Raw genomic sequence first — 13383 nt, forward strand, 5'->3', positions numbered from 1 at the left:
CACATTCCTTTTAATGCATCCAACATTAAGCTCAACGTCTTTGTCACGTTAAATTCATCTTGGCAGCTTAAGATAGAATGATGGAATGGTAGAACGGTTTGGGTTGGAAGGGACCCTTAAGATCATCCATTTCCAACCCCCTGCTGCAGGCAGGGACACCTCCCATAGCCCAGGCTGCTCACAGCCCCATCCAGCCTGGCCTTGAGGGCATCCAGGCAGGGGGCATCCACAGCCTGGCTGGGCAACCTGTTCCAGTGTCTCACCTCCCTCACAGGACAGAATTTCTTCCTGATATCTGGTCGAAATCTGCCCTCTTCCAGTTTAAAACCATTTCCCCTCATTCTGTCACTACATGCCCTTATAAAAACTCCCTCCCCAGCTTTCACAAGAATCACAAGAATCACAAGGTTGGAAATGACCTATAAGATCATCCAGTCCAACCGTCTCCTCATCACCATTGCCACCACTAGTACTAAACCACATCATGCAGCACGTCATCCAGACGCGTCTTGAACACTGCCAGGGACGGTGACTCCACCACCTCCCTGGGCAGCCATTCCAGTGCCTGACTACTCTCTGAGAGAAGAAGTTCTTCCTTATGTCCAACCTGAACCTCCTCTGATACAACTTGAGGCCATTGCCCCGTGTCCTGCTCGTTGCCTGGGAGAAGAGGCCAAATCCCTCTTCACCACAACCTCCCTTCAGGAGGTTGTACAGTGCAGTGAGGTCTCCCCTGAGCCTCCTCTTCTCCAGACTAAACATTCCCAGCTCCCTCAGCCTCTCCTCATAAGGTTTGTGCTCCAGACCCCTCACCAGTTTTGTTGCCCTTCTCTGAACACGCTCCAGGATCTCAACATCTTTCCTGTAGTGAGGGGCCCAAAACTGAACACAGTACTCGAGATGCGGCCTCACCAGTGCTGAGTACAGGGGGATGATCACCTCCCTGCTTCTGCAGGCCACACTATTTCTGATGCAGGCCAGGATGTCATTGGCCCTCTTGGCCACCTGGGCACACTGTCGGCTCATGTTCAGCCGAGCATCAACCAACACCCCCAGGTCCTTCTCTTCTTCACACTCATCCAGCCACTCATCCCCAAGCCTCCTGGAGGCCCCTTTCCTGGAGGCCCCTTCAGGTACTGGAAGGCCACTCACTATAAGGGCTCCTCGCAGCCTTCTCTTTTCCAGGCTGAAGATCCCCAGCTCTCTCAGCCCGTCCCCATAGGGGAGGTGCTCCAGCCCTCTGATCATCTTCATGGCCCTCCTCTGGACCCGCTCCAACAGCTCCATGTCCTTCCTGTGCTGGGGGCCCCAGAGCTGGATGCTGTACTCCAGGTGGGGTCTCACAAGAGCAGAGTAGAGGGTCAGAATCACCTCCCTTGCCCTCTTCTTCTTCCACACTTCTCTTGATGCAGCCCAGGATATGCAAGCTTATGATCTTCTCCCCGTTTTAAAAAAATTAAGCACAATAAGTGATGCACAGAGTTTTCTTGCTCTGCATCTAAGACTCATAAACAATGCTGCAATGCAAAAATAGTCTTAACGAAACTAAGACTGTATCTTACATAAATTTCCAGTAGATGGAGCAGTATCACACCAGTTTTTGAGTACATGAGCTGCATCCATGAACGGGTGTGTGTGTAGAAATGTGTGTGTTTGTATGTCGTCCTGTCTAGATTAGGAAACACAGCTTCCTGTGTCTGTTTGTGGAAGGTACAGTTAGTGTATATCCACTGTGTATTGGTTGTGGAACGATAGAATTCAGTTATCAACGAAAAAAAAGGGGTTTTGACCGTCTTCAGTTTTCTTTTTCCTAAAAGAATCATCAGACCTTTACTTCAGAAACTGCCCCTCTGAGTCACACCAGGACCCAAGGCCACGATCAAGAACTCCAGTATAGATGGGTGAGTCCTGGGCAGTCAGTTCATCCCTTCACAGTCCTCCTCCCAGTTCTCTGCTGCTAGCAGAAGAGTCCAATGGAGTCAACAGCCTGTGGGTGAGACTTGACTCTGCTGATCTCAGAGCCTTTCCTTCCTGAACAAACATTTTCCATTCTGAAATAATTACCTCACTATATATAGAAAGCACCAGCTCCTCCAAAGCAAAAGCCTTATTATTTGGAAAGGGATATCCCTCAAACTGTTTTCTTCCTTTTTCAAAGCAGCAGTAAGCCCCTTGCTGCCAGGCTTTATATGCCTGTGAACAGCGTTATCAAAGACCCACGTTCAGCTCACACTGAAATAATTTGGATTTCCCTGTGCTCCCCACCCCCACCTCATGGATTTTGAGACTATGTCTGTAATCACAATCCACAGGATTTCGGAAACCACCTCCCCATCTCACTTCCTCCCAGCTGATTTTCAGTGGAACAGAAGGAGACTTGTTTGCTACCGGGGAGGAAGTTCAGGTCTTACTGAGCAACTTTCTAAGAGGCACCTATGAGAACGAGGCACTTGGTTTAGTCAGTGTAAGCTCTCAGAGGCCGCTGCCAAATGAGGTCACCCTGCTGCAGAAACGTGGATGAAGAGATTCCAGGAGAGTAGAAGAAGCCAGGGCAGGAAGTAGAGCAGTCAGTAGCGCAGGGCTCAGCTCAGTCAACTTCCCTCTCTGGAAATGTTGATTTCAGTTCTGTCTTGGCTCACAGACTGAAATGTGCTAGATGGTTCCTTTCTCATCATTTTCTCATTCCCTTTTCTCATCATAAAAATCATTCCATGGTTTGACAGAATTCACCCTTCGCTTCAGCAGTGTAAATGGGGCAAGCAGCACGTACTCTTACAGATCCTTAGAACTCGCTCCATTTTCTTATCCTTCTAAAGTTGCCCATGTTGAAAATTGTTCTTTGGATCCTGGCTCGTTCTTGTGACTCTTCTCTGGCCACTCTGAGTTTTCTACAGTATTTACAAATGCTGAACACTGCAGTGATATGACTTTCCTATTGTTCCATGTGCTTCTGTTTAGGTAGCTGATACTTCCTTGCGGATTGTTAGTCAAAATGCTGAGCAGCATTGAACTGTGGGGAGATCTGTGTAAGACCTCATTAGAAAAACTGCTGGAGGAGGATTTCTCATCTGCAGTTAATCATTTGATGTAATATGGAACATGAGTATAGTGTTTAATCCTGCTTTTATGTCTGTGTCATAAAGATCTAGGGCCAACACCTTAAAGAGATCTGTTACATCTACATACACATTTATCAAATAAATTAACAGTCATTGGAAATATTAACCAGTTGACTTTTTTTTCTTGTTATTGTTTCAAGTAACCGAAGCCTCTCTGTCTCACTGGCGCTCTTTTCAGTCAGTGGTGCACCAGAGTGTGTTGGCAGCGTTATGCTGAGCTGCATTTGACTTCCCCGTCCAAATGATCAAGATGTAACCAAAAAGCAGTTCACCTCGAAGCATCCTTACGTGTGTGCTCTGCATTAGTAATAATTTCTGAAACTATCCAGTTGTCCCCATAACCTAAAGAACTGATGTGTGTTTTCAGCAAGGCTTCTCATGCTGCCTCCCACGACATCCTCACTATGAATCTGAATGTGGGAGAGATGAGTGGATGCTGAGGTGGGCAGAGAACCGCCTGAGTGGCCGAGCTCAGAGGGGGTGATCGGCTGTGCAGAGTGCGGCCGGAGGGCTGTGAGTGTGGTGCTCCCTGGGGTGGTGCTGGGTCCGGTCTTGTTCAGTATCTTCATCTCCAACCTTGATGGGGCGATAGGTGTCCATCCTCACCAAGTGCATCAATGAGACAAAGCTGGGAGAAGTGGCGGCACACCAAAAGGCTGTGCTGCCATTCAGCAAGACCTGGACAGGCTGGAGAGCTGGGCAGAAACAAACCAGATGAGGTGTGACAAAAGCAAGTGTTGAGTCTTGAACCTGGGAAGGAATAAGCGCAGGTATCAGCAGAGGTTGGGACGTGAGCTGCTGGAGAGGAGCTCTGCAGAGAAGGACTGGGGGTGCTGGTGGACGACAGGTCGGCCGTGAGCCAGCAGTGTGCCCTGCTGGACAGGAAGGGCAATGGGATCCCGGGGTGCATTAGAAGGAGCGTGGCCAGCAGGGCAAGGCAGGGGATCCTCCCCTCTGCTCTGCCCTGGTCAGGCCTCACCTGCAGTACTGCATCCAGTTCTGCTCTCCCACCTGGTACAAAAACGACAGGGATCTCCTGGAGAGAGTCCAGCAGAAGGCAATGAGGATGCTAAAGGGCCTGGAGCATCTCCTCTGTGAGGAAAGGCTGGGTGACCTGGGTCTGCTCAGCCTTGAGGAAAGAAGACTGAGAGGGGATCAGATCAATGTTTATAAATATCTGAGGTGTGGGAGTCCAAAGGACACGGCCAACCTCTTCTCAGTGGTCTGTGGGGACAGGAGAAGGGGAGATGGCCATAAAGAGGAGCACGGGAAGTTCTGCACGTGGATGAGAAGGGAGTTCTTCACGGTGAGGATGGCGCAGCTCTGGAACAGGCTGCCCAGGGAGGCTGCGGCTTCTCCTTGTCTGGAGGTATTTCAGACCCGCCTGGACGCCCACCTGCAGCTGCTGTAGGAGCCCGTTTTGCAGGGGTTGGACTCAGTGATCCCTGGAGGTCCTTCCAGCCCCACAATTCTGTGATTCTGTAATATTTTCTGTGGGTTCAAAATCTAAGAGAAACAACTTGTCCTACTTCTCCGCTTATTTATCCATGACAGGCATATCCTATAAATTGTAATAAAACTACTAGATATTTTATAGCTTGAATTATTGCTATTATTATTTTGCATAGGCATAGGGATCGCTATTATTACTGGCTAGAAATATTTAAAAATATAATTATTAAAATGATCTAAACAATAGCACTCCAGAAAAATGTTGGGTTTAGAGTTATCTGTAATCTGAATATGACTCAGCCAAGGGCACACTGCTGTGGAAACAAACACGCAAGATGGTATAAATAAGAGCATGATTTGCAAGATGCTGCAAGTAACATTTCTGGCTCCACTTTCTCTGCTCAGGATCTCACCTGCAGTACTGTGTCCAGTCTTAGTGAGGGCACTTCAGAGAACGTTGACTGCTCTGAGAAAGTGCAGAGGAGATGACTAGAGGGTGAGAAAATGCATTATGGAAAGATTAAATACTGTGGGGCAGTTTCTCTTAAAGAGGGAAGCAATATGGTAACGGCTTTGGTTTGTAGAAGAAAATTGCAAAGAGAAAAATCTGCTTCCAGTGTTCATGATACATAGTACAAAAAATAATAGGTTTTGATTTCAGTGAATAAAATTTAATGCTGAATAGATTGGCTAGCAAGTTCATGATGTCTTTGTTATGGGAGAGCTGGAAGAACCAGCTGATGCAAAGCTGCTAAGCAGGACTGGATTCAGTTGAGCCCTCTCTGAGTTGTAGAAATAAGGCAGTTGACAGGCCTGGATGTTTGGGTTTTTTCCTGCCTCAAATCTGCCTATACTATACTGCTTACAAATTAGCTGCAAGGAATATCACCACTGCATCACCTGCAGCCTCATTCTTCCACGTTCCTTATTTTATCTACCTTCTCGTAGGTCTCAATTTTGATTATTTTGTCTTCTGGAAATGAATTGTTTTATTTCTGTGCTTGAAGATTTAACCTTCGGATGCTGCTGTAACTTTAATACCAAATGATCTGTTTGAGAAATCCCAAGTCAAATTACAAGAGATCTGAATGATGAGAATGCATGAACTGGCAAAATTGCAGACAAGTCCTGGGCTGGGACTGGTGAAACAATGAGCAGAGGCAGTCAGATGTGTGGTACAATGTAGGGTTAAGATGAGGAGGTGCAAAGGAAAGCTTTTCAAGCACAGTTATTTCAAAGGTCTTACTGTGCTAGAGAATCCCACTAAAGGATGCAGGTTTCACAACAAGTGCTTGGCATTTAGAACTGTGCTGAATAGAGCCTGCAAAGAGCAGACTGGGAGTCGTAGCCAGGATGTGACATCCCAGGAGTAGGACCAAAGGCAAGGAGATGGCAGCGTATCACTGCCTCAAGCATCATCTGATATGATGTTAGCACCACTGCTCAGTCCACCTGCTTCTAGGACTGCCAGTCTTCAAAAATACTCTATGATTGTAAGCATTTGAAATAACAAATTAATGGAAGACATGAACTTTCCCTGCTCTACACTGCAGCCATCCATCACATGAGGCCCAGCAATGAGACCTTACATTCAGGGCTCCCTGCTGCTCATGAACAAAACCCATGGCACAGAAATATGTCTGTTGCAAGAACCCTATGTGGCAGGACTTTTGTGTACATTTAGACAACCAAGAGATTAACAGCTCTTGCACTGTAAGTTTGAAAGTCAGCTAGTTGGGTTACATCCAGGAGCAGTGCATTAGCAGCATTTCTTTCTAACCAAGCTGTGAATATACAGCTGTGAAGCTGAGGTAACAGCTCCATTTGCCATCTGAGATAACCTTGCAACTCTCTCTCTACTTCATGGCTTTCTTTCAAAGGCTTTTCAAATCAAAGGATTGCAGTATGCTTTGGGTTGGAAGGGACCCTTAAGATCATCTGGTTCCAACCCCTGCTGCAGGCAGGGACACCTCCCATAGCCCAGGCTGCTCACAGCCCCATCCAGCCTGGCTTTGAGGGCATCCAGGCAGGGGGCATCCACAGCCTGGCTGGGCAACCTGTTCCAGTGTCTCACCTCCCTCACAGGAAAGAATTTCTTTCTGATATCTGGTCTCAATCTGCCCTCTTCCAGTTTAAAACCATTTCCCCTCGTCCTGTCACCACACGCCCTTATAAAAACTCCCTCCCCAGCTTTCCTGGAGGCCCCTTCAGGTACTGGAAGGCCACTCACTATAAGGGCTCCTCTCAGCCTTCTCTTTTCCAGGCTGAAGATCCCCAGCTCTCTCAGCCTGTCCCCATAGGGGAGGTGCTCCAGCCCTCTGATCATCTTCATGGCCCTCCTCTGGACCCGCTCCAACAGCTCCATGTCCTTCCTGTGCTGGGGGCCCCAGAGCTGGATGCTGTACTCCAGGTGGGGTCTCACAAGAGCAGAGTAGAGGGTCAGAATCACCTCCCTTGCCCTCTTCTTCTTCCACACTTCTCTTGATGCAACCCAGGACATGGTTGGCTCTCTGGGCTGCAAGCACACATTGCTGGCTCATGTTGAATCTCTCATCAATTGACACTCCCAAATCCTTCTCCTCAGAGCTGCTCTTAAGCCATTCTCTGCCCAACCTAAATCCATGCTTGAGATTGCCCCGATGCAGGTGCAGGACCTTGAGCTTGGCCTTGTTGGACTTTGTGAGGTTGGCATGGACCCACCTCTCAAGCCAGTCCAGGTCCCTCTGGATGGCATCCCTTCCCTCTAGCATCTCAACTGCACCACTCGGTTTCATCTGCAAACCAGCTGATGGTGCACTCCATCCCACGGTCCAAGTCACATGCAGAGATGTTAAATAGCAGCAGCCCCAGTCCAATCCCTGAGGAACACCACTCGTCACCTGCCTTCACTTGGATGTTGAGCCGCTGACTGCAACTCTCTGAGCGCGACCACCCAGCCAATTCCTTACCCAGCCGGTGCTCCATCCATCAAATCCATTTTTCTCCAATTTGGCAACCAGGATGACACACAGGACTGTGTCAGATGCTTTGTACAATCCAGGTAGATTATGTCAGGTGCTCTTCCTTTATCCACCGATGCTGTAACCCCGTTATAAAAGGCCACCAAGTTTGCCAGGCGTGACTTGCCCTTGGTGAGGCCATGCTGGTTACCACTAGTCGCCTTGCCTTTATTTTCCATGTGCCTCAGTAGGGCCTTCAGGAGGATCTGCTCCATGATCTTGCCAGGCACAGAGGGAAGACTGACTGGCCTTTGATCCACGGAGACCTCCTGGAATTCTTGCCTGCCTTCCTTTTTCTCAGGATGCGCTGCTTCTAGGCTTGGAGGAGATGGTCCTTGAATACCAACCAGCTTCTTGGGCCCCTCTCCCCTCAGGGCTTTCTTCCATGTCACCCTGTCAAGCAGTTCCCTGAAGAGTTCAGAGTCTGCTTTGCGGTCTCAACCTTACATCTGTCTTAGAGGACTGTCCTGAACTCCAGCCACTGCCCCTCCTGGCCGTGTACGCTTTGAGCAGGTGCTGACTTCTTTTATTTTTAACCCCCATTCTGAATGTAGGAAGCCTTTGCTTGCTGTGAACATCCGGGAACCAGAGCCTGAGCACATCCTAGAAAGATTTCCTGTTTGGGATTTCTGAGCCAGCCTTCAACATGCAAGAGTGGAACCCTCTGAGCAATTTAGCCAGTTCTGGGCTACCTGCCACATTGCCCCTATCCAGGTCAGAAGCCAAATGCCATCTAGCAGGAAGGTGCTATAGTGCCAGACCACTTCCTACCTGCTGGCGATCAGAGTGGGGACATGCAAAGTCAATTCTGGGCTATGGATGTGTGGCACTCCAGAATCAAGGTCACTGTGGTGACAGAACAGACATGAGAGGCAGTGTGATGTATGTGCCTGTAGAGCTAGGGAAACACAGTGCATGCAGAGCACACCTGTGCTGCCTTCCAGCTCTGCTTAAGTAACTACCAACTCCGTGCAGCATCATGCACCAGCCCCTAGACTGCACTTGTAGAGTTATGCATGGGTTTCAACACAGGTTTTGGAAATGGGACAATAAATGGCATGTGATAAAATGCAGCAAGTTTGTCAGAATAGCATATTAGACAACTATCTAAGAAACAAAAAGGGATTATTAAATCAGAAGCTGTAGGCTTGAGAGAATGCCGTCTTTTCTAGATGCAGTTTTGGAGCTCATCTATTTAATCTTTTTACAGTAAAGATCTCAGGCAGAAAAAAAAAAAGAAAAAGAAAACAAAGGTTACACTGATAAGGTTCAACAGTGAAACAAAGTAAAGAGGCCTTGTGAATATAAATGCTGACCAAAACATCATAAAAGAAAAAGGTGTTAGTATGGATAGGCATAGTAGCAATGGAATTAAATTAGTACCTTCATAGTAGCCTTATCCCATCATGGTTAAAAGGGACATCCATCCGTGCACAGCCCAACCTCTCCTTTGAATCAGGGCTATCAAAAACACAAGGCCAGGTCTGCATTGAAACCTTGCAAGGTAGGAGCTCAGCCCATGCGAGTAGCTTTTCCTAGCGCTGCACTGCTCTCCTGATGGAGAATGTTTCCTGAAGTCCACTCTGAATGAGTCGAGCTGTAATTGTGGAAATTGTTCTTATTCTATTGTCCGCCACTACGAAGAAGCATTTGGCTCCATCGTGTTTATCCGCTCTTCAGATAGCAGCACTGTGCAGTTAGAAAGCCTTACCCTACCCCGGATTGAGGAGTGGCTGACAGCACAGCTCAGAGCGCTGGATTGGCAGCGCAGAGTCTGGCTGCAGTCCTGAAAACAGCAGTGTTCCCTGCGGGTCGGTGCTGGGTCTGGTCTTGTTCAGCATCTTCATCACTGACCTGGATGAAGGGATGGAGTCCACCCTCAGCATGATGGTACAAAACTGAGAGCAGTGGCTGACAGCCCAGAAGGCTGTGCTGCCGTTCAGCAACACCTGGACAGACTGAAGAACGGAGCGGAGAGGAACCTGGTGAGGTTTAACAAGAGGAAGTGTAGATTCTTGTGCCTGGGGAGGAACAGCCACAGCATCAGTACAGGTTAGGGATGACCTGCTGGAGAGGAACACTGGAGAGAAGGACCAGGGTTTCCTGGCGAACAACAGGCTGGTCACGAGCCAGCAGTGTGCCCGGCTGGCCAAGAAAGCCAGTGGTATCTTGGGGTGCATTAAAAGGACCGTGGACAGTAGATGAAGGGAGATGGTCCTTCGCCTCTACTCTGCCCTGGTGAGGACACACCTGGAATACTGCATCCAGTTCTGAGCTGTCCAGTTCCAAAAAGGCAGGGATCATCTAGAGAGAGTCCAGTGGAAAGCCAAAAGATTAATAGAACCTGTAGCATCTCCTGTATGAGGAAAGGATCAGAGATTTGGGGCTCTTCAGCGTGGAGAAGGCTGAGAGGTGATCCTACCAATGTTATTGGAAGTGTCTAATGTATCTAAATGTGCAGGGGGAAACGGATGGAGCCAGGCAAAAGGCAATAAGAGAAAACTGGAACACAGAAAGTTCCATACAAGCATGCAAAAGAACTTCTTTATGCCCCGTCCCTGCAGGCATTCGAGGCCAGGCTGGATGTGGCTCTGGGCAGCCTGGGCTGCTGGTTGGCGACCTGCACACAGCAGGGCTTGGAGCTGGATGAGCGCTGTGCTCCTTTGCAGCCCAGGCCATTCTGTCATTCTGTGATTCTTTACTGTGAGGGTGACAGCACTGGAACAAGCCACACAGAGAGGCTGTAGAGTCTTCTTCTCTGGAGATATTCAGGACCCGCCTGGATGCTTTCCTGCTCAACCTACTGCAGGAAATCTGCTTTTAGCAGAGGGGTTGGGGTTGATGATCTCCAGAGTTCCCTTTCAAACCAAACTATGATTCCATGATTCTATGACTGTGGTTCCATGGTTCCGTGGTTCTATGGTTCTACAGCTCTTTGATTTCCAGGCAAAGCAAGCACTGCTTCTTTAGCCTGTCCTTGTAGATCATGTCTGCCATGTCTCTGTGTCCTATTTCAATATCCCTCATGAATGGATGGAGCCAAAAATGTACCAAGGAGACCAGGTTCAGCTTCACCGCATCCCAAGCTGAGGAGGATAATTATTCTTTTGATGTGCTGCTCACCTTTTTGTTGAAGTTGGTGAGGTTTTTGGTTTGCCATGTTTGCAAGGAAAGCATACAGCTTCTTCATTCATTGCCTACTTCTGCCTTCATGTTCTTTTCAACAGGACCTGCAGCTCATCCAGCTGATTCACAGCCTGTACAACTATGGTGTTGTGCTGCCTCAGGTACAGAAATCTACTTTTATTGAACTTAATGTGGATTCTGCTGACTCAGTTCTTAAGACTTTCTCTCTGAATCACAGTTATGCTGTGCAATATATCAGATATCCCTCCTCGTGCCACCTGCAGCCTCATACTTTGTGTTCTCATCCATCATGAATAAAAACACTGAAAAATACCGGCTCCCAAATCAAAGCTTGGCATACTGCAATGACTGCCAGCCACTGCCCTACATTGAAATATCTACTGAGCCCAGAGGTACCAGTTTTCAGGCCCCCGAATGCTCCCTCCTTCATTCGGCACATACTTCTTTGGTTATAAATGCAAATTCTGTGGGACACAACATGGAGGTACATTTCATCCACTGCTCTGCATCCATTCGGCCAGTCATTCTGTCATAGAAGGCAATCAGGCTGGTCTAGCACAAGCCGTGCTGTATAAATCTCCTGTTCCTGATTGCTTCTTTGTTCTCCACATTCAGAAATGGATTCCAAGACGATGTGGTCCATGATTCGACACTGAAACACCGATGGTTCTCTGAGTTCTTCCTTGCCTTTCTTAAAAGAGAGTGTAATGTTAGCTTATTTCCAGTCACCACGGATATCTCCAAAACCACTTTTTTCCTATATAATAGACAGCAGCTTTGCAATAACATCAACAAGCTACTAAAAGGACCGTCAGCCCTATGTGTGTGATTAACTTAGGAAAAGAAAAAAAAGCAGAAAAAAAAACAAACAGTAGACAAAAATAAAGAGAAGTAAACACACAATAGCTGAACCAAGGCTGAAATGTCACTGTTACACTTGGAACAGCTGAAGGGCAGCAATGACTGCCTCAGTGGGAGTCAGCCCAAGACTCCTAGCCCCAGAGCAGCCTCCAAGGGTAGCTACAAAGAGTTGCACAGAAGGTGTGGAAGAGCAGGAGAAACGTGTGCTACGTTTCACTTCACTGCACTCTGACCCAATTCATTGTAACTCAGAGCTCATGACCTGGAGGCAGCTTCTTCTGTTCAGGAGCCCTCAAAGAATTTCTCTTCTGTGAACTAATCCAGACAGCCCTTGAGCCAGTGCAAATTTTGAGCATCCATAACGTCCAATGGCAAAGAGTTCCCCAGGTCCTTGGGCCCCCATGTGAAGCATCATCTTCTTTATTTCTTTCTCCAGAACCCCAGGGAACGCTGCTGGTCAATACACCAACACTGCTGTGACCTGGCCACTCTGGAGCAGAGAAAACTAGTCTAGGTGGCCCCTTTAAGCCAAGGGAGCAGCGTGGACCATCACCCACTCTTGTTCTGTATTTATTCTTAGTATAGGCTGATGGGGCTCCAGTAACTTGAATGGCAGGCGCTACAGATGATTGTTGTCCTTCCCAGGCATTAGGAGCCTCAACACGAGGTTTTCAGGTTACAGAAGCATAGCATCATAGAATCATAGAATGTCTTGGGTTGGAAGAGACCTCAGGGATCATGAAGCTCCAACGCCCCAAACTGCGCTTGCTTTTAAAGAAGGAACTGTGGTAGACTAGAAAACGGGCTGTGCCGCTGTGATCGCGTCCCCACATCCCCCCAGTACCACCCTCCGTCTCCTTCCACCTCTTTTTGCCCAGCCCTCTCCTTGCCCCGTCCCTTCCCACCCCCGTCCTCGCCCCTCGCTCTTTCCCACCTCTTCTCACTTCCCCAGGTTTCTGGCTCCTATTGCTTCCTACCCGTTCCCCCTTATCCCTCCCAGCTGCAGCCTTTCCCCCCGCTCCGCTCAGGCCCCCTCCTCGCCGCTGCTCCCCGGCCCCTTCGCGCCCCGTGTCCCGTATCCCGCGTCCCACCACGTCGACCCACCTCCGCGGACCCCGGCCCGGGGCCGCGCTCTGCCGGCGCGCTCCGGTGGCGGGGCGGGGATGGGGGCGGCGGGGGGAGAGAGGGGCTGAGGGCGGCGCTGGGTCGGGTTTCAGCAGGAGCCTCCGCGCCGAGCCAGCGCCGATCCGCCGCCTGCAGCCGAGCTCTGCGCGGGGCGGCTGCGGCACCGGGGCGGCCGCGGCACCGGGAGGCCGAGCTCCGGGAGGACGGGGTGGGGGCACGGCGCCGGAGGGCACCGGAACACACTGAAGGTACCGGAGCGGCCGGCGGTACCGGAGCGGTGTCTGCACCAGAGCGCCGGGTGCTGGGGTGCCGGGGTACCCGCGCTGCTGCGGGACGTCTCGCCGGGACCGGATCGTGCGGGATGCGAGCTCTGCCGGCGCGGGACGCGAGCTGTAAGTGCCAGCGCAGGACCGATCCGCTCCCGCCGCCTCCCCGCCTTCAACCGCTGTGCCGCACATCCGCATCAGCGCACGCCGGGCCGGGCCGGACTGGACCGGGCGCTTTGTTCTGCCTCTGCCGCGCAGACAATGGGGGGGGGGGGGCTGGGGGGTGCGCCCGAGGCGGCGCAGCACCGCGGATCCGCGGCTGGATCGGCCGATCAGCCTCGCCCGCTGCGCGACGGCACTGAGGCCGGCGCTGGGAGCGGGACGGTGCGGGAACGGGAGCGGCGCCGGGACGGG

The 13383-nt window shown here is 50.0% G+C and overlaps 1 protein-coding gene across 1 annotated transcript in view; it reads right to left on the minus strand.

The window, feature by feature from the left end:
* LCMT2 (leucine carboxyl methyltransferase 2) overlaps window positions 1-13167 on the minus strand; it is a gene marked incomplete at both ends in the record, with an annotated part of 43660 nt that extends 30493 nt beyond the window's left edge. Inside the window, 3 exon segments of the mRNA XM_079544604.1 lie at window positions 12683-12870; window positions 12873-13001; window positions 13003-13167. Coding sequence (XP_079400730.1) covers window positions 12683-12870; window positions 12873-13001; window positions 13003-13167 — 482 coding nt within the window.
* Between the last annotated feature and the right edge of the window lie 216 nt (window positions 13168-13383).

This window comes from Tetrao urogallus (genome assembly GCF_951394365.1).
Source record: "Tetrao urogallus genome assembly, chromosome: 1".
In the NCBI taxonomy this organism is placed as follows: Eukaryota; Metazoa; Chordata; class Aves; order Galliformes; family Phasianidae; genus Tetrao; species Tetrao urogallus.